The following is a 21,666-nucleotide window of genomic DNA, read 5'->3' as shown; positions in this document are numbered from 1 at the left end:
TGCGGAGCTTAAGGATGTCATGCTACCCTTGAGAAACCATCATCACAGCTAACACCTTTACATGTGTTACAAAGTTAATAGATCTTGGCTCACACACAGATTTGAGACATGAACTGAAGGCTGATCCATTAGAAGATAAATCACTGCCTACCTGCACAACTGTCGGGAAAAAAAATACTTAATTTCAAGGAACTTTTTATTTCCAACTTACTTTCCTCCATGGAATGACACTTCATTTTGTATTTTATTTCACAGCTTATTAATGCTATATGCACTTATTACCTCTCTAATACTAGACAACTAACTCCTTTTCAGTTATTAGGGTAAGACTTGTCACCACAGACTTCCATATGAGCTGCTTAATATGCTTATAGTTATGCCATTCTCAATTATCACAAATGGAAACTATCTCACTTTATGAATACCACACCCAAAATTTTAACTGGCCCACCTGAATGACTTGAATTGATCCTGTGTTTCTTAAGGCTGCAATGAAACTCATACAGAGATGTATGTATATATAAATGAGTATTAATTTAACTATACCCGTCTATCAAAAACACGGGGGCTGTCTGGTATTTGCTTTTACATTGGAGTATAATATTTCAAGACAAGTAATACAATAGACAGTGTTCATCTGAGAGGGGTAGTGTTACAGTGGTATTGTTCCAGAAAACTAAATAAGATATTTAATCCTTCAGCTGAGACTCAGTTTATTATCTGCAATGGTTGTGGGTTGCACACGGTCTTTAATCACTCCCAGGTGATTATATTTCCTCTTCCATTTTTCTTTGCATTTCAAAACATATAATGATAGCACATACTGTCAAGCTAAAATGTCAGTATAAACAATATCTACTGCCTCCTTTATGAGTTATCAACATATTTCAGTAAGTAAACATTACACAACAGAAATCATCAGATGCGGGAACTACAGGGGGTGAGCATTAGTGAACGCTGGGCAGGGGAAGCTGGTGTGAGGCTGGGGCTTGCTCCCAATTGTCTGGGGGAGGAATGCAGCTGCCTCTCCTGTGTGCAGAGCAAGTACCACCTCCCTGCCACAGAAAAGTCCCCTGTGCCTACTAAAATACTCACAGCACTTCACTGAAACATCTTGATGTACAGCTTATTTAATCCTTTTGTCACAGAATATTTCATGACTTTGCATTGTCATGTGGGCAGAATATGCAAAGCTCCATTTAGTATGTCAGTACAGGATAACTTAATTGCAAATATAATCCTGTACCAGAAAGCCTTTGCGTTGTGTTTATTGGGAAGTGGGAGCACCGAGCCCCCCGCGCAGGGGAGGCCGTGTGGCTGTCACACCGTGACGACGGACACCCAGACCCTTCAGCAGGCGATGGCAGAGCCATTAAATAGAAGCACTTTAGGCAAGGTGGCTACAGTGAGTTCCCCAAAATTAGTGAGTAACTCAGAATATCGTTCTTTTTATATTTTACTTGTCCTATAGCAAGAAACTGGATCGGTGAAACTTTTCAGCCTAGAAAAGAGCAGTGAGGCTATTTAACAACGTGAATGTGCAAATAGGAGAAAAATATTGGGTTGTTCCAAGGTTTTGACTCACCTTTTTTTTTTTTAATGTTTACAATCTCCCACTGAAGGAGCCCTGGTTCCTTACCTCCTCCTTCTGTTTGTCTCTATCGAATATTTCTGTGCCCTGGTCCGACATATTTTTTGATCTTCTTTCAACGCCCGACGTTCTGCTTCTAAATCCTGTTCAAAATGAAATGTTAAAGCTCTGTCCCTAGCATTGTGTTAAGGACAATGGCATCTATACCAAACAGCTCATTAAAAGCCTGTGTGATTGACTTTACATACCTTTTTGGGAAAGGGCAAACTTTACCCATGAGATACAAAACACTGATATGCCTTTTGACTAAGTACACAACAGTTGGTCCAACAAATGTGTATTACTGTCATACTTATGTTTATCCAGGAAAAAATGTAATTGCATTTTACTGTATACAGTGATTTTGACAGAGGCTTTGCACTCATCTTTGATGGTATCACCAAATGAAAAATCTCACATTTATTATGTCTATTTGAAGATAGATCTTTCTTTTATTACTTTAATCTGTAACACATGGAAACATCTCTCACAGGGAAAATGTTTCAACAGTAAGTCCCCTCACCCCAGCCTCGTCTAAAGGATTAGTTGTTTGCACTGAAATTGGTTAATATTGCCAGATAAACACTCTCCAAGTGCAAGATCAGTCCTGTCCCACTTCAGTGCTGTAAGCAGCACTGTACAGGCACAGATTAGAACTGGAGTTAGTGTTACTTAGTACCTAAATTAACAAAAACAAGAATCCCCAGGATGGATGGAAAATACAGTTCCCAATAGAAATATCTCTAAGAGCGAAAGCAAAGAAGAAAACTCCAGAGTTGCCTGAGAAGCCAAGGTTTCTACATCAGTTTAGGAAAACCAGCGTGCCCGTTTCAATTCCAGCCGCCCCTGCGATCGCTCCCTGGCGGCGGGGCCGGGCGGGGCTGGACCGGCACCCCGGCCCGCTCGGCCCCGCTGGGGCCCCCTCCCCCGGCGGGGCGCTGGTCGGTCCTGGTGTGCGGGGCCGTTCCGCTAACCGCCCGCCGGCAGCCCGCCCCCGTCCCTCCGCGGACGGACACGCGGAAGGATACGCAGCAGCGGTCCGCCTGCCCCCCGCGCAGTCCTGCGGGACACCAGGCCGGCTTGGCCCCCGCGCCGCCCGGCCGCGCCCCTCGCTGGGCTCCATCCAGCGGCCCGGGCCCGCCGCCCTGCACCGCAGGTCAGTGCCGAGCTCTGGGCCGCCTCTCGGCACGACCCGGCCGCGCCGCCGCCATCGTAGCAACCGGAGACGCCGCTTCCTTCGCAACGGGGCGGGGAGCGGCCGAGGGGCGGGCGCGGAGCGGCCGAGGGGCGGGCGGCGGTTTGTCCGGCGCTCAGAGGCGGCGCGGGGGCCGGGCGGGTGGCCGCGCTGCCCTGGGGCCGCTCTGGTCTCCGGCCCGGGGGGATCCCGTGTGGGCACCGCGGTGCGGCCGCCGCGCTGCCAGTGTGTGCCCGGCCCTGCCGCGCTCCGTGCCACGGCTCCGTGCGTGGCTCCCACCGCGCTTTCCGCCGTTTTATAAATAACAGGATGCCTTTTTTAAAAATTCAAAAACAACCTCGTATCCGAACAGACGCGTTTCTCATGAGTTTCGCAGGGCAAACGCAGCACCTCCCTGAGCCCGTTGCCGCTTGTGGGTGTGCAGAGCTCTCTGCGGTGTCTGCTGCATGTTGACGGGAAAGACTTGGAGTTAGCAGGATAAACATTTCTTCTTAACCACTGCGTGCAGAAATCACAATGCAAAAAAAAAAAAAAAACCACAACCCAAAACGTTAAATGATATAATATTTTATACAAAATTATAAGAAGTATATAAAATGTAAATAAAGTTACACAAAGTAAAAAAGAAAAAGTTCTATAATTTCTATAATTGTTCTATAATTTCATTTTTTTTCCAGGCAAAGCAGGGTGTGTTGCCTTGTGATATTGCCATGACTTGGATGAGCTGTCGGCAAAAGGCTAAATGCCTTGGTGATTTCCTGGTGAGACGTTTCTTGGCTGTTGTATTTGAGTTTAAACCAGTTCTTCTCTTTTTCAGTTTCCAGCTGTTCTATGTCTTTGACCAGGGGGGTAAAAATAGTACTCAACATTTGTAGAATATTTTTCCCCACAGAATCCCCCACATATTTGTAGCACAGCTTGTGAAGCAGGGGCAACTAACACCATTTTACAGCCAAGACCACTGATGCTCAGGTTGCCAAATGTGCTTAATATTTAGAACATCTCAGTTACCACACTTGAGAAGAACACTCTAAAACAGAAGTCTTTCACCTCTAGTTCAGAATACTGACCCCGAATTCAGCTCCTTGTCCAGTCTGAACTCCTCCACGTTGTAGGTAGAAGGCTGGTTGTCACTCTACCACATTCCATGTGCTTTTTAATGCACAGACACTTTTAACATCCCAGTCTGGCTGTTGAAAAGCTGGGTTTCATTTAGGATACAATAGAAGACTTTATCAATATGGGGAACTGAGTCAGCCGAACAGGACTGAATCAGAGCTGGGGAACAAGGGCAGAATTAGAGCCTGTGTCATACCTAGGACGAGTCAAGTTCATGGTCAATTCACAACGACAGAATTTGAGTTTCTTCAGACTTCCAGCGCAACTTACAGCCTCACCTTAGATGCCTTCTGAAATTTAGAATGAAAAATAGTTTTCTTCCTTCCTTGGTTCTTTCATTCTTCTTCCGCGCCCCCCCCCCCCCCTTTTTTTTTTTTTTGTTTCTGTTTGGTTGGTTGGTTTTGTGTGTGGTTTTGTTGTTTATGTGTTTTGGTTGGTTTGTTTGATTTACTCCTGTATAGCCCTCCTTTAGGGTTACCTGGTGTTTCTCCTGCTGAGTAACCTCACACTGTGGGACGAGGACCACGCATTTCAGAACTGTATAATTATTCCGGGACAGCAAGCAGCATGACTTCAAGTGGTTACAGAATGGAAGGTCCCACTCTGGCAGCTGCTTTGAAAGAAGTTTCATAAATTTTACTGTGGGCCAGAGACGGATATTCCAGTGACGCAGGAAGATCAGCTCTTAAATCTGTGGGATAGATTCTGAACTTATTTGAAGTCTTATTTGAAGGCTGCTGCAGAAACACATTTTTCTTCTTGTTCCAGGGAGGATTAAACTGCTAATACCCTTTAGCTTTCCTCCAAACTTCAGCTTAACTATGTGGGTGACTGCATGGGAGAAGGAGCTTAGCCAAAGTTCCGATCATTTAAACCTTTCCTTTCTGAAATTTATCTCCTCTTCCTATTTCTGTGCATAGGAAGAGGAATAAAAACTGTTCATTTCCCGTTAATGTTTATTTCCCGTCTCCCTCCCCTCTGCCCTGCTGAGGCCGTATCTGGCATAGTGTGTCCAGTTCTGGGCTCCCCAGTTTAAGAAGGACAAGGAATTACTGGAAGGAGTCCAGCAGAGAGCTACGAAGATGATTAGGGGACTGGACCATCTTTCTTATGAGGAGAGACTGAGAGAGCTGGGTCTGTTCAGCCTGGAGAAGAGAAGCTGAGAGGGGATCTCATCAATGTTTATAAATATCTCAAGGGTGGGTGTCAAGAGGATGGACCAGACTCCTTTCAGTGGTGCCCAATGATGGGATGAGGGACAACGGACACAGACTGAAGCACAGGAGGTTCCGTCTCAATATGAGGAGAAACTTCTTTACCTTGAGGGTGCCGGAGCCCTGGAACAGGCTGTCCAGAGAGGATGTGCAGTCTCCTTCTCTGGAGACATTCTAAATGTGCCTGGACACATTCCTGTGTGATCTGCTCTGGTGAACCTGCTTTAGCAGGTGGGTTGGACTAGATGATCTCCAGAGGTCCCTTCCAACCCCAACCATTCTGTGATTCTGTGATATGGGTAGCTATGAAAACTTTTTAATTTCTTACCTCTTTGAGACTGTACTATGGATCACAACCTGCACATTTTTAAGAGAGTATCAACTAGTACGCTAGTTAAATATCCTGGAAAACCATAATGTGCCATATGGTGCTTTAGAACAAATTAAAAACTTAATTTTGAGAGATGCTGAAGAACCCAAGTTGTTAAAAATGTCACAGGCAGTTGAGTGTGCCCCTCCCAAGAAGCAGACAGGTACAGGTGCATAGTGCCCTTTAGCTGTCATTTTGGAAAGAAAATATTGGATTAAAAACTGGATTAAAATCTGAATTGAAAGCGGTATTAACACCACTCTCCCAATAGCAAAAGTTATTTCCAGTATATTCCATCTTCAGACGGGGATGAAAATGAACCACAGTATCGAGACAAATTTGGAATGTTGTCTGGATTTACCAGGATAAGGTGATGTTGAATGGTGTGTTCGGGCGGTCCTTTACACAGCCTGTCTCCCAGGGGTACATTAGAAGCTGAGGTTTCATTTACTCAGCCAGATCACAAATAACTTAAATTCTCTAATGTGCAAGAGGAGTTGAAAATTTGTTGGACCTTTATGAATTTTCCCAAATAAACTTTCCAAGTAATTTGCCTTTTTTGGTTAAAATGTCAGATCCAGTTTTTAAGAGACAAGAATAGTGTATCAGAATGTGTGAAAACTGTAAGTGCCTACTATATAGCTTTAATTAAGTTTTTGTGGACTACATGTAATCATCTAATTTTCAGTAGTACTTTTTTGTACTATGTCATTTTTCAGGGTAAAAATAATTGCATTCGAATGATTGTCCCAGTCTCAACAGCTCTGCTCATAAGGATGGGCTGCCAGTGAGACCAAGAGAATGTTATTGTCCTCCTGCTAAACAATTTTCAATGTAACACAAAGTATTATTTTAAAGTAATATTTTTCAGTTTTCTATTTTGAATTTGCTTTTAAGACATATTCTAAAATGCCTCCACAGCCTGTTCTAGTGCACTACCACCACACCAATGTAAATGAGTTCATTTTAATGATAAAAACCTTTGTAAAAAATGAAAACATCGATTAATACTTATTTTTCTTTCAAGTAGCCCGGACTACTCAATACCAAATGTATACCACTGCTCAAAAATAGCATATAAGAAAATCACAAAAGAAAGAAGTGTTTGATGTGTTATGTAAAGGTGATAAGCACTAATTGGTCTCAGGATACAAGTGGTAGTATATAAAATCTACTGTGCAGTTGAAATGTGGTTTATTAAATGCAGGCATTAAAGGAGTGATGTGCTGGCTGCTCTTTGTGCTGTAGACATTCCCGAATAGTTAGCTCAGGACTTCATAGTGTACAATCCTTTCCACAGAAATTTGAAACCCATGAAAACATTTGCATTTCTTCAATTCAAAGATGAACTGCTTTGGGGTAACTTCATTGATTTGTCTTAATATTTTTTTGTTCAGCTGGGGAGAGACTATCCTAAGTAATGTCAAGCCTTGTTCATCTAAGGTAAGATTTTCAATTACTTTGCTTAGATAAGATAATGGATGTAAGTGGATGATTTCTCAGAAAAGTGAGATGTTTCTAAAATGTACATCACGTTATTCAGGATAGATATGAAAATACAGAAGAATCAGGTATTTTCAGATACAGAGAAGGAGCTACATTGAAACTGGAGGAATTCAGTATATCAGAACATTTTTGTCTTCCTGTCCTTCATCACAGCTCGGTTGTTAGATTAGATTTTAAATCACATCTGCATGACTGTAAATGCAGAGTAACTGTTGTGTTTGGCAGAGTCACAGTTTTTGCTCAAATTGCCGAGGTCAGATTTAAGTGCCTGTTTCATGTTGGCTTTTGTTAACCATAAATATTGGTTAAAAATATTTGTTTGACAGTATTTAATTGAACATCTGGTGAGTAGCTGTGATAGAGCCCTGGAACAAACCATAGTTTCAAGTGATCTGTTTATAACTCTTGTAGAATTTTTCTTCATTTTGTGTTTATTTCAAAATTAAAAAAAAACCCATATTCTTTTAGTTCTCTAGCATTTACATCTAGACACAAAATGTAGTTACATTAATAATTCAGAAACTTTATTTATTTTTTGGTAAAATCTTCTTCTTAACAGTTTTATGTAATTTTTACTTTCACTTTTAAAAAGCAAAAATCAGGCAAAAACCTGTTGAGTATTTTGCCAGTGTTGTGCCAATATCACAAAGAGAAACCTGAAGCAGGAAAGGAAAAAAAAATACATTGAAGATATATTCACGTCTAAAGAAGTTTCCTTTTTCATTAAAATATTTACGTTTTCTAAGGGTCCTATTTTCATTTGAAAATACAGTCTGTGAACATACTATAATGCTTTGCTGAGATTATGGAATCAACAAACAAAGACTGAACTGAAAATACATTTCTTAGTCATTTTACAGTGACACATAGTTCAGGAATTGCTTTTAGTATTTCTTTAAGTGATGAGTCAGAGGCATTCCTTTATTTTATGTCAAATAGCACCATGGAAGAACAAATATTAAATATGGCAATATTATTGTAAAAGAACATTAACAGCTTTAACTACTTTTACCAGTGCTTTTATTGCTATTATTGCAGATAATTGTATGCCTGTGAATACTACCCCTTATTTTTTCCTTTTAAGAGCATTTAAAATATTTTTTTTAATGTTGGGTTTGTCTGCAAATCTGCTTGGGATTGCTTGTGTGCAGAGATTAGTAACTTGTGCAAGTATTTCCAGTCTAAGTAATTAGAGACTTTTAAGAGTGAAAGTGTTTTGCTAATAATATGTGGTAAATCCCAAAGCCTGCTCCTTTCCAGTGGAAATCACTTTGTTAGCATGTGAGATGTCTGTTGGGTGTGGTGATTCCTAAAATGTGAGCTTCTTAAATGCAAGATTTGCAAGTTCTTGCCTCCAGTTCACAGTGCTCACAGGTAGAATACCAGAAACGTTGTTGCTGTTTTTTAAATTTGTAGAGCTTATTGTTTACCTCTGAAACTCAATTTTATGAGGTATGGCTAAGTAGAAGACACCTAAGAGGCCTTGACCTCAGCTCTGTCTATTATAATTTGATAAAGCTTTAAAACCCCGGGTTTTGAAGGGAGATCCCCGGAGTAATCTACTTCATTTTGGCAGATGGAGCTATTTGATATTTGCTTTATGATCAATTTATTTCCCCCTCCATTGTTTGGTACAACAGGGCACAAGGAATGTTGGAGCTGTGGAGGAGCCACTCAAGGCAGAAGAGAAAAATAAATCTGCAGATATTTCAAAACAAAAAGAACAATGCGTTGTACCGTGTGATGTTCAAGCTAAAATTTTACGAGGGGAAAAGCATTACATGTGCAGTATGTATTCATAAAGAATACTCTCAGCGACAAGCTACGCCATGCCATGCTATGCAATCCTCTGCTATGCTACGCTACGCTGTGCTCATTTATTTTTATATCTCCTTGAGCAAATGTGACAGCCTTTGATCCTGCGGCCCAGGCTGAGTCCTGTTCAGCTAATTTGGGGTGCTGTGTTTTTGGGGTGCAGCTGCTGTGACCAAGTTAAAGTATAATGATGCTCGTTTCTCTCATCGCGGGTGAGGACAGGCAAATCCAGGCCTGGGTTACCCTCGGAATGTCGGTGGCTCTCTCCATTAGACAGGAAGAGTAGGGTGCCTGTCCGTCATTTAAGCATCGTACTTATGTGTGTCAGAGTTAGTTAAGTGAGAGGAAATCTATGCTTCAGCTCGCCCCTTATAGATATCTATACAGGACATTGTCTATTCACTGCCTTGACAAACTACGCAACAAATGATGTAATCAGCCACAGAGAAATTTGTCAAAATTCTTCTCTTTCCCATATGGTTTTTAATATGTATTATTAATTACCTGACAAGTTTACTTTTTGTATTTTTAACATCAGGGCAAAAAACCAGGAGCATGAGTAAGTAGAAGAGTGAATGGGAAAATGTAGGATGACCAGAAACATTATGTATTTGTCTTTTATCATTGACATTTGTATTTTTGTGGTATACATTCACTGGTTATCCAAGTTACTCAAGGATAAGATGAGATTCTTTGAATTTTAAGAAGATCCATTTCTCCTTAAGATGTCTTCACTGCAACCAGTGAGGCTGAGGTTCTTAGCATCTTTGGATTTAAGCTATGGTCTCTGTACTACTTTAATTTAACTTTTAGGTACCCTGAGGTTAACACCTTCATTATCCACTTATATATCATAAATAAATGTGTCATTATTCAGGCAAGACTATTTCTAGATTTATGATAACAAAGCGCATGAACATCTTTCTTTTAAAGGAAATTTGCAGAACTCTCTTGTTGAATATGCCAGAAGTACAAAAAAACTGGTAAGAAACATGATGGATGATCAACAGTCTTCCTTGGATTACCTTTCCAACCAGGTAATTTTTTCTTTATCGTTAAGATTTTTAATATTATTTATCACTACAGATATTGTCTAATTGAGGAAAACAAAGCACTGTAGCTTGGGTAAAACTGTAGCTCGGGTAAGATGTGAGTTTCATGTCTACAAGGAGTGATTAGCACCACCTGGTCCATAACTTGGTGGCCTGCATAGCAGTAGGGCAGATGATGGGCCATTCCTCCGCATTGATTGCTACCTGCAGTGCTGTTGTTTGTGTAGGTGACATTTACATGATCACGAGCTCTGACAGTAGTTTACAAGCACTGTGCACTCACTCAGTACAGATAAAAAGCCTTAATCAAACTGAAGGACTTTTCCTGGAGCAACTGGAATGGTGTCTAAAGATGATTTTGGATGCAAAAAGTAAAAAGTTTGGCAAGTTCACCTAATGAAGGTATGAATCACTAACCCATCACAAAACTTAACTTCAGATTATATTTATCAGGAATCAAAACGAACAACTTTAGAATATGGAATTCCTCAGCACATCCTATTTAAAGATCTTTTATTTGAATCTGCAGGTAAATGAACTCATGAACAGAATACTTCTTTTGAATGCAGAAGTTTTGAGAAAGCATTTGGATCCAGTTTCTTACAAAGCAGTTCAATCGCATGGTAAGTATTTTTCACTTTTAGTCTTGACCTCTTCTCATTTTTATCTTTGTATCTTAATGAAGAACTAATTAAAGCAAAAGCAAGCCATTATAATAATTACAGTATTTATTTTGTGTTGGTATGCACATATAAACTCTGGAAAATTTGTGAACTGTTTAAGAATGTCATCAAAAAGACTGCTTTAAATCATTTGCAACTGATGATTTTGGGCATCTTGCTGATTTTTATGCAAAATACCAGGTATGATCATCAGTTTACAAGCAGTCTGATGTTGCTAAATGAGACTTCCTTTTGTAATGAAATGAAATGTCCGCAAAATTTGCAATACTGTTCTTCAAATGAGATTGAAATCACTTGTTCACTGGAGAGTTAATCTTTGTAGTGTCCACACCAGCTAAGGGAAACATCACCTCTGAGCAGTCCTGCTGGCCGGAGAAACTGCTTGCTTGAGTATGGTTAATGTAGACCTGGCTTAACACTTAGAAGCAAATGGGTTTTTATGCATGCATGATGATATAAATGCTTTTACAGGTGTAAATACAAACATTTGCAGGACAAAGACATCCTTCCCCAGATAATATGTCTTTTTATTCAGTACCAGCGTTACCCAAATAAAGTCTGTAAAATAAGACCCAGATAAATAATTTTCCATGTCTGTACCATATCAGTTAGGAGTAGAAGGAACCTTCTCTATACAATGTAACTTATGCTTCTTTCTGAGCTTAATGGAGTTCAGGGAATTTTCATTTGTAAGGTAAATTCATGACAAAACATGATTTTAAAGTTTGCACGACAAGAAAATGTGGTATGAAATGATTCATACGTTACCAAGAAAAGCAATATTCTATGCATAAGCTGTATTTAGGTGTTTTTTTTTTTTTTAATGTATTTTACTAACAAACTTCATCAAATACTTTATTCTCTAGGGTTGGATTGCACTCATATTAAAGATACCGTTGGTTCAGTTTCAAAAACTCCAACTGGTCTGTACATTATCCATCCAGAAGGATCAAATTATCCTTTTGAGGTAAGGAATTTATCTCTCGGGGTAGTGACAATTTGCTTGAAAATATGCCCTTAGAATCTATTTAATAGATTTAAAATGTTTTCCTTAACAATTTCTCAAGAGATGAATAAGAAATGATTTAAATCATCCAACTGTGTCTGCCATTACTATAATTTTGACAAGTTTCTCAGTTTCTACAAAGAAATTTAAGCTTTGTAATAAGATCCCATCATCAGTTTTTGCATACAGTCAAAAATGCACCAAAGAGGAAAACCAAAGATACTTTCCAGCACCCCTTTTGGACATTGAGAAATGCTGTTCTTTTCTATTTTAGAGTTGGAAAACTGAGGAGCCAAGAGACTGATCTACTTGGCTCCTAAAATGGGACCTTTGGCTTTTTGAATTATTCTGCTGGATGACTGTATAGTGTTGCCTGCTCTTGAGAGGTGACTCTGCTGATGCCTATAGCTTAGACCATGCTATCGTATAGACATCTAAGTATAGGTGCAGATGTATATTAGTTTGAGGAGTAAGTGTTTAGTTCTTGCCCGAGCATCATTATAACTCAGTCTTGATGCAGAGAGGCATCCAGACTTTAGTATTTATATCCAGTTTGCAGGATATATATTCTTAAGAGGAGGAAATTCAGCATGAAGTGCAGCAGTCACTACCAGCTTGGAGCTGCTGTAATTGCTCAGAATTATAGTGCTTATCCAGGAGATGAGAGTTTTGGGTTAATTTCCTCAGGCTCAGGACATTGTGGTCCATGCATAAACAAAATACTTTGTTTTGTCTGTTTATTTCCTTTCAGGCTGTTCTACTTAGGGAAGTCCTTATGCATAGTGGAAAGACAGATACGGCACTCTCAAATCTTTAATTTTACAGCACATCCCGGGTCTTTAGTTTTTGGAGAAAAAATGTGGAGTTTAAGCCAGCTAATAAATAGCAAAATTTAATATCTAACTTTATAGTCTTCCTTTATATACAACAAAGGATGAATCCTTTATCTCTGGCCAATTGGGACCCTACAAAATGCTACAAATAAAAGACCTCAAACTGATTATGAAAAGGCTTCAGAAGTACGCTGGGATCTCAAAAAAAACGAACTTGGTTCCACAGACCCCTGATAGAAAACCTTATCATTCTGTGAGCTCCTGGAAAAGATCTGTAACTCATCAGCAAGTTCCTTCCAGGTAAACAAAAGGTAAAGACAGGCAGAAGTGTTCACAGAACAACCGTATTTATAGTATGAAGAAAATGCTGCCTGCCTCACCCCCCGCTGAACCTTGGCACAAAATGCATCTGGTTAAGAACTTCTTCTGGACTGAGGGGGATTATGTTGAGGAAATATTCATACCTCACCCAAATTACTTTTCCTGAGAGATGATATGGCTAATCTGTGTGAGAAAAGTGATTTCTCAGGTCACTTCCAGCTTTTGCCAAATAAATATGAAATTATAAAACTCCTTTTACTTCAAAAATATTTTTGGTACTTTTCCACATTTAAAGGTACTGCCAGAATCTGAGAATCAGATATGAGTGGAAAGGTTCCTTAAGGAGAATGAGAAACAAAAGGAAAAATCATAATAATTTGATTAAAAACACAAGGTAACAATAAATAATGAGAAGAAACATCTGCACTCATGAAATGAGTGTCTAATTTCTTGTCTGGTAGATGTTACACAGAACTGAAAAGATAGTGCCAAAATGTTATCAGAGAAAAGTATCTAAAATATGTGTTCCATAATTAATGCTGTTTTAAGGAAAACTGTTTAATGCAAATTCTTCCATGTGTTGAAGCATAAAAAGGGTACAAGAGGAATGATAGATGGATAAAAATATCAAGATATTAAATCATAAACAAGTATTGTAATGCATTTTAAGGGGCTAATAGCCAAGAGTTCTGGAAGTTCTGAAGACCAGCAAAATACGAAAAATACATGGCAGAAAACCATAGTAAGAAAGTGAAAACCAGAAAACAAAGCCAGCATGAAACAATTTATTTCAGTAAGGATCTCTTCAGCAATAAGCTGCCCTTTAAATGTAACTGAATCTAAAGCAAAATTTCTTTATAATCATTTACATAAAGATATAAGTGAAGAAAACCATTTGACAACTTGATTTTGTTCTTATGTTTTCATGTTTGAAACCTCATGTTTTCAAAAGTGAGTATTGATTTTTGATGCCTAACTGGGGCTAATTGAAACCTGAATTCTGGGACCTCTAAGAACAGCCAGTTCCAGTGGCAGTGGCAGGTTCTCCTCCTCTCAGAAAATCAGTCCCAAATGGGTTTTTGTCTGAGTATTCAAACATAAAGCAATTAAAACCACTTTTGCTTTCAGAAAATTTATTTCTGATCATTTTCTGATACTTTCTGATCAGTAAATTTAGATCAATGATATTTCTAAGCTGGGTCAGACAAGCTAAACAGCTGTTTGGAATATACCTCTTACACACACTAAAGATGGAATAAATATTCAGTAGAAGCATCCTCCTGCTCATTTAATTTAAATTGTACCTGACACAGTAATGCCCCTCATCCCTTGCACAACATGAGACATAGAACAAGCTGGAAAGGAGATTAACTATTGTAACACTTTGAGAAAGAAAATAGCATCATTTCCAGCATATAAAGGATTAAAGAAACTACACAGCAATGACTTTTTTGTGTATCTACCGCATGTTCTTAGCTGGCGTATGTTTTGGTGCCATATCTAAATAATTGGCTGATGACCTTTCCTGTAGAGCCAAATCTGCTCCTTCTGAGAACTATCAACACTCCCACTGATTTACCTTGGACTGAAGATTGCTGTTGTGACCAAGTGGGCTCCTCTTTGTATTTCTGACTCAGAGTGAGAGGAGCAGCCAAGCATGCAATCATCTTCTCAAGACAGTGGATGAGGCAATGAGATTATTTTTAATGAGTTTTATGTCTTTGCATCTTAATATTAATATTGGAGGCTTTTGTATTTCTTTTTATTCCAGTTCCGCCCTCCGTGGGTGACTGAAATAAGCATGTGGTACTACAGGGAATAAAGCCCATAATTTTCTTTTGTGCACATGACCATTACTATAATTCATTCATTATTTGTGTTGCAAGGGTTGCTAAACGCATCCAATGGCTGTGACTATCTTGAGAATCTGAGATTGCCCAGGTTATATTAGATCACATTGCAACTCTGTACTGTTACTTTCCTGTCTTTCCTAGAGAAGATGTTGTCAAGTCACAGAGGTTCTGAACGTGATGTTGATGTGTTTCTGCCAAGGAACGAGTCTTTGGTTTTCGGGAAAATCTCTGGGTGGTACAGGCAGTGGGAGTGCAACACATAAAGCACAGACCGCCACAATTTTTTGGGAGTTAAACTGACTTCCACCTAAACTCTACTTTTAGCAACCGGCTAAGACTGCAAATGTCTCTTTTCTGAAACATATTGCATTGTGCACATTCCCTGTAACATAAACAAAAACCCCTACTTTATTCCATCACCTGTGCATCTGCTTACTGTTACTTGGTGACAGGCAACATTATGTTCTGAACTTACTTTTGTTATCACAAGTAGCTTAATGTCTACACAGCGATAAGCGTGTTCCAGGTTAATTCTCCTGATATCATTGGGAGACACTTACAAATGAGCCTGGTTTTGAACACTAATTAAGCATAGTATCCCTTAGAACTACTTTGAACAGCCTAGGCAGTGCCATGTCTAAATGTGCAATGTGCATTAGGATGCCCAGACTTTCTAATCCCCATGATAGTTGGTCAAGCACTGGCACTGGGGTGTACTTGAAAATTCCCCGGAGTCACCCGGATACATTCCAGCTGACTTTAGGCATTTAGCTGAAATCCCTGGAGAGCAGCCAAAGGTTTAGGGGCTCTTTCGTAGATTAAGAAGGTGACTGACACCTGCAGAGGGTGATTTAGATCTTGGTTTTGCAGAGCCACGCTGTGAACGCGCATTTCTCTGTATAAGGGGGATTACAGGGGAGACAAGGGCAATAAGATGCCCAACTTAGGGAACTCAGTTACGCATCTGAAATTAAATGGGCTCAGGAGAAAATGCACCACATGTGATACTCCATAGCAGAGGGCAGCTGGACTGCTGCCATTTGACATGCTGTTGGGCACCAAATTTAGCGAAGACTCACAAAGACTCATAAATTTGAGAGCTGATCTCATGTATTCAGTGGCACTGCTTAGTTGCAGGCTCTTAAATGGTCACATTGGGACTTTCCTGGATTGGGGCCCTTTATGTGGAATTTTTTGCTGCTCCAGCATAAATTATGATATACTGGCTCATGGTTATTTCTTTTTCCATTCCCTCACCGTTATTATGGGCATTTCTCAGGCATCACACAGCATTTCTGGGGGTAGAAGGTATGATGGTGAGGGAGAACACATAAGAAGCTGTGTCTGTTTTGCTTTGCTGAAATAAAGGTATATTCAGTGTTAGTGCCTGTGTCTGTAATATTTTTGCATGATTAATACATGACATTGTTGCATGTTGCTTCCACTTCATGCTATTATTGATACACAGTAACATTTATCAAAGCTTATTTATTTTATATGATATGAGCAGACATTTGCACACAACACTTTCTACTGCTTGAGGAAATATCCAAATTAAGCAGTCCAGCAAGAACATATAAGAAAATAGTGCAGCTTCATTTTTTATTTTCTTTGAGGTTTTTGTTAAGATATTTGAAAGTTATGTCACTTGGCAAAACTCTGAATAGTCCGCCTTATTTAATTAAAGTGTTTTCTTCATAACAGCTGCTTCAAGAAATGTTAATCATATCTATGTCTATTTTAGGTTTTGTGTGACATGGATTTTCAAGGAGGTGGATGGACTGTGATTCAGAAAAGAACTGATGGAATCATTCCATTTCAAAGACCATGGTCTGAATATCTGGATGGATTTGGTGACCTTTCTGGTATTAATTTCAAATACTCTAAAGTGCTTGGACCCAACATTTCTGCTGTCTTTATGTGAGCTACTTTCCACTAAATTGTGTGGGATTTTTAGTTGTATAGAGAGCAAAGTTCTTGTTTCTTGAAGGTCTTATTTATTCTTAGGAGGTTTTTGATAAAATCTAATGTGTGATCTTCTCGATAACAACTATCACCCTACTAGAGTCTTTAGCCATTGCCCATCCTCAGTCTCACAAGGGGTGTTTCAAATGCTGCAATGTTTTATTCCTGAAATGATGTATTCATTGCATTTCCCTCTTTTTTTCTTCCCCCCTCACCCCTCAGATTTAAAAAAAAAGCCTTAATTGGTGTTAATCACATTTGCAAAATATTTCCTTAAAGCAGAGTAAAATCAGTAATATTTTACCATAGGGAATGCAAACTAGGAAGAGAATGGAAATATTTCAGTAGCTAATACCAACACACCCGTGATGTTACTTTTTTACTGCCACCTTTCATCCAGCAAGTCTAAAACCAGTTGCTTTTCTAGGAGTTTATCTGAGATTGCAATGACAGCACACAACTCTTCAAGTACACAAAAAAGCACAGCTCATATGGGGCAACCTTCCATGGAATAAAAGAGTGATTTACAGAGGCAGCAAATCTTGAGAACAGGGTTCGAGTTTTGTTGCATTTCATACGATGCTAACATGTGTCCTTTCTCAGTATTGCCCTTGGGAATGCTACTGAATTCCACTTAATCAAGTGGATCTTCAGCACATCCTGTTTTTGTGGTCTTTCGAGGTATATGGAACGCTTGAAAGTTTTCACGTGGACATTTTTCAATGTGAAAGAGAAAACAGATGATGCACGCATAGAAATTCTTTCCATGGATTTCCCAGTGAATTGGGAAGATTACTTTGTACCTTCATTAGTCCTTCAAGGGAATATAAACTTATCAGACAATTTTTATTACATTTGGTTCAGGAAGAAAAGTAGAAAAACTAGAAGAATCCATTTTTTCTTTTACACTTTCCATTTCTATAAGTTTATTGACTATATGTTCTATTTGTGTTTTAGGGGAATTTTGGCTTGGACTGAGGAAGATTTTTCACATAGTAAATCAAAAAGCCACTAGTTTCAGTCTTTATGTGGATTTGGAATCAGAAAATGACAAGCATGCCTATGCATCATACAATGGATTTTGGATAGAGGATGAAGCATGTTCTTTTAAGATCCATTTGGGGCGTTATTCAGGAAATGCTGGTAAGAACTTCCTTCTTTAAAGTATTTAAAGAATATTACTACCTTTCTTAATGTGAAAAAAAAGCATTCAAAAGATCAATACTTAGTTAAGATAACTTTGAAAATATTTATTTGTTTTTCTCTATTGGTGCATTATGAACAAAGATAAATGGCTAATGATGTAGTGACTGGATATACCAACATCAATCTTTATATAATAAGAAATCATTTTATTCTATTGCTTCAAGGTCTTCAATGAAATAATAATTGCATAAATACTCCTTTAATAAAGGAAAACAAGTAAGGAAAGGAAAGGAACTTTAATGGATTCAAGTCCATGGAATACATATATATAATACATAAGGGATTTTGTGTGTGTTTGTGTTTATCTATTTAATGATCCAATTCTTTAGATTAGATGTCCATTATCTCATCCCAAATTTGCTGATGTTAGTGGAATTCTTCCTCATGTTGTTGTTTGCTTAGTTCAGAAGTGCCCAGACAGTGGCATACAAAGGATAGAGAAAGAAATAACTGGTACAAATTAGGCCTACAGTGTGCAACAGTTACTGGCTGATATACAGATTATTTTACAGTTCCAGACCTGCCTTAATACCATAGCTATACAAAGTGTGTAAAGATTTGTGTTGAGTATTACACTCTGTCTTACTGCTTTTTTTTTCCCCCTCATATTTACTAATATGCAAGAATGTTCTGTATTGCCAATGTAACAGTTATTCTGTAAATGTGTTGGTGTTTTACTCTACCTGTAATTGTAAGAAATGTTATATCTCTAGTAAGACACCAGAACCAGTAATCACTGACCTTTGTGTTTTCACAATTCAGCTTTGTGTCATGACTCACTCTGGAGCTTTGGGCACATCACTGGAAAACAACTCTCTTAATTTCTTTTATATTTTCTTCCCCTATCTTTGATGACAAAAGCCTTTACCTTCATAGCTGGCGTGTGTCAATAAAAGCAATAACAACATAAAGATGTTTTACTGAATTGCAACATCTTCTGTACTTCTCAGTATTATTTACATTTTCTTTACTATTTGTTTAACACATTGCTAGCTCATCATTCAGCCACATCTGAAGAAATCTATTTTTCTAATGAATTCAGAGGAAAATTTTGTGAGGTATGCAACAGATAAGAAATGTTACGTTTCTCTGTAATGAACTCTTTTATCTTTCTGTTTTATCTGTTGTACTTAGGTGATGCATTTAGAGGATATAGAAAAGAAGATAACCAGAATTCAATGCCTTTCAGCACTTTTGATGTTGATAATGACGGCTGCAGGCCAACGTGCACTATTAAAGACCAGCCTGTGAAGAGCTGCAGTAACTTCAGTGATAACACTGGGTGGTGGTTCAACCAGTGTGGCCTCGCGAATCTTAATGGCGTTCATCGCTACACAGGTAGATTTCTTGCAACTGGGATTCACTGGAATACGTGGACAGCGAACAATAAACCAGTCAAAATTAAATCAGTTTCAATGAAAATTCGGAGAACCTATACTCCATATTTCCATTAAGCTATAAAAATAGAAATATATCTCTTTTTGCAATTATGTGGGATAATTGCATCATAAATACCTTTCATTTTCATATGACCAGTTCAGTCTTAGAACTTTATTAGATATTTCCATAATACAGTTACATTTTTATTATGAAACGTCAGCATTTGTAGTGTTCCTGCTTGAGTAACAAGGTCCTAAGAAGAACAGGGTTTTCAGAAAACGGACGAAGCTTACTGTTTGTCACCTTTTATTCAACTGTGTCTTATGCAATCTCAGACCCAGTGGAAAAATTATAAAAAGGAGTGTAACGCTGACTCTTGAATGTGTTCTTTCTATGTTCTCTGCGTATCTGAATTGCCAAGAAATTTCACCAAATTTTCTTTTAAAAAGCCATAGACCTGCCATTTCCACCATTATGTTTTGGAAAAATACCTTTTCTTCACCTTAGGTTAATTTTCCAGAATCAGCTCTTCTCTCTACATTCCTTATCAGGCAAGATAACACTGACTTATTTCAAGACATCCAAGGTTGTGAATACTCTCAGGGCCTGATTTTTATACAAGTAAGGTAGATACTGACGTGCAAAAACTATGGTCTGTTTTGTATTAAATTTTAACACTCAATGTGTTGCATAATCAGATTTTTACTCTACCATTGTCTGTTTCACAACTGCCACAAACAAACATTTTTTTCAAAGAAAATCATAACATTTCATGGAATGTTTCGGGTCTTAATTTTTAGGTATATGGACCTGATCTTATGTTTTTCATTCTTACTGGCATTCACTTTGTGAATGATCACGTGTTAATGAATAAAACCAAACCAAGTTGTATAAATACATTTTAAATTATGTTGTGTGTATTGTTTGAATTTCTGTCAGTAAAAATAGAATAATATCAATAAAAATGTGAATATTATCAGTACAGCAGTGTTTCTGGAACCTGGCATCTATTCTGTAGCAACTGGGCATGGTATTTCTCACCTCTGCTTCAGTTTCAGTAGATCAGCTCTGTAGTGACACGTAGAATGAAATCAGTTAATAACTCTATGGGTTTCCTCTATGCTGTCTCACACTTTGACCAAGCATTAACACAGTGAGCAGAAACAATCACCAGTTCAGAGCCACCATGGTTTAGAACTTCTTTCCAAAGATGTATATAGCTATAGGAGGAAATGAAGCTTCTGGTAGGGTATGTATACTGTTACAAGGTGAAGGGAGAGAATCCTTTCCTCTTCTATGCTTGACTAGTCCCTTCATTAATGGAGGTAAACACTTGCTAAACGCAGAAGTTTCCTTTCTGCAAAGGAGCCATCCCAGGCCCTGTAGAGGGACTGAGAGAGAGGGGGTTGCCCACGCTCTGGGGGAGACTGAATTCTCTGGGCACAGGGGGATTTTGTTGTCAGACCCTGTAGTCTTTGTAATTAGAGCTGAAGAACACCATCTTTAGCCCCCTTTCTCACTCCAGACTTATTAGGCACATAATCCCTTTCTAACAGCAACATGGACCCAGCAGACCAATAAAGGCAGACACTAAAATGAAAGAGCTTCCACAGTAAGATTAACAAGCATTAGGGCAGTATGTGATTGTTTAAAGAGTATTAATTCTGGCTGCAAGCCTGGATGTTGTCACTGTTTTATGGCTATTATGTCAGAAAGAGTCCCCAGGCTGCAGTACAACAATCCTGGTGGCTAAACCTCACAGAAATTTAATGGCTTTGATGAAAACCTCAAACTTCGACAGTGGAACCTCTACTCTACAGCCAGGTCCAAGCCTGTGAGCAGAAAGGAAGAGTCTAAGTGGGCAATTTGGGTGCTGAGTGTGGAGCCAGAGTCCAATGACACCCTGAGGCTCCTTCTGGCTTTATTAGAATCTCTGCTTAAAAGTGAAAGTGGAAGATGAAGATTGTAGATCTGGGCTGGCAGACATTACCACATTTAATTACCAGGTTTAACATCTCCTGTATCAGCGTTGGTTAGATTACCTGGCCATAAAAAATCACGGAGGAAATGGGCCTGAAAATATAACTAAAACTTGAAGGATCATTCTTACGCATGGACCCTGCATATTAATGTCAAGTCATATTGAAAACCTATACAAAAAATGAGTTGAATTCTCCATATCAGTACTGGGAGGCATTTGAATATGTACTGTTCCTCTGAAGATAAAGACATTTCAAAGACTATTTTCAGAGGCTACTTTGAATGCAATACATATACTTCAATACCATTAAGTATTGCTCTACTAGCAAGGCCACAGGTAGACACTGTGTTCTCTGTGGCTTAGAGTTCCTTCCCTTTGCAGATAAAATGAATCCATTTTGCCCCAGGCTTGACTTGTATCTTAGTTGTGCTGTGAGAGCTGGACCTGCAGTGTAAACTGCAAACAGGGTGACATCCAAATTGCAAATACTAGACAGGTTTTAACTGCTTTAAATCATTCAGGTCTGAGTTTTCAACA

At 38.8% G+C, this 21,666-nt stretch overlaps 2 protein-coding genes across 10 annotated transcripts in view; one reads left to right on the top strand and one right to left on the bottom strand.

Moving 5' to 3' along the window:
* The window catches only part of CEP126 (centrosomal protein 126), a 44,091-nt gene extending 41,001 nt beyond the window's left edge, over positions 1–3,090 (bottom strand). For 4 of the 9 annotated variants that reach the window (XR_010468768.1, XR_010468780.1, XM_065044928.1 and 1 more), the window contains exons 1-2: positions 2,659–3,090; positions 1,640–1,765 (exon numbers count right to left, since the gene is read on the bottom strand). Coding sequence is in view for 7 of the 9 variants with exons in the window: in XM_065044928.1 (XP_064901000.1) it covers positions 1,640–1,765; positions 2,659–2,753 (221 nt within the window). In the remaining 2 variants the exon portion in view is untranslated. The remainder of the gene's footprint in view (positions 1–1,639; positions 1,766–2,658) is intronic. The other 5 variants (XM_065044731.1, XM_065045068.1, XM_065044857.1 and 2 more) reach the window with 3 other exon arrangements.
* Positions 3,091–6,290: 3,200 nt separating this feature from the next.
* On the top strand, positions 6,291–20,130 carry ANGPTL5 (angiopoietin like 5). The gene is made up of 8 exons (XM_005501492.3): positions 6,291–6,971; positions 8,675–8,822; positions 9,783–9,886; positions 10,431–10,524; positions 11,451–11,551; positions 16,342–16,462; positions 17,520–17,705; positions 18,903–20,130. Exons 1-8 carry the CDS (start codon positions 6,873–6,875, stop codon positions 19,220–19,222), a joined length of 1,173 nt encoding a protein of 390 aa, XP_005501549.1. The 5' UTR covers positions 6,291–6,872; the 3' UTR covers positions 19,223–20,130.
* Positions 20,131–21,666: the final 1,536 nt, after the last annotated feature.

Source organism: Columba livia, chromosome 1 (assembly GCF_036013475.1).
Source record: "Columba livia isolate bColLiv1 breed racing homer chromosome 1, bColLiv1.pat.W.v2, whole genome shotgun sequence".
NCBI classification, from domain to species: Eukaryota; Metazoa; Chordata; class Aves; order Columbiformes; family Columbidae; genus Columba; species Columba livia.
This window is presented reverse-complemented; position numbering and strand designations above follow the sequence as displayed.

Excerpts from the sequence above, each read along its gene's own strand:
- ANGPTL5 (XM_005501492.3), top strand. The coding sequence starts at position 6,873 with ATGAACTGCTTTGGGGTAACTTCATTGATTTGTCTTAATATTTTTTTG. Across the intron at positions 9,887-10,430 it reads TGGATTACCTTTCCAACCAG|GTAAATGAACTCATGAACAG; the intron begins GTAATTTTTTCT and ends TTGAATCTGCAG. Across the intron at positions 11,552-16,341 it reads GATCAAATTATCCTTTTGAG|GTTTTGTGTGACATGGATTT; the intron begins GTAAGGAATTTA and ends TGTCTATTTTAG.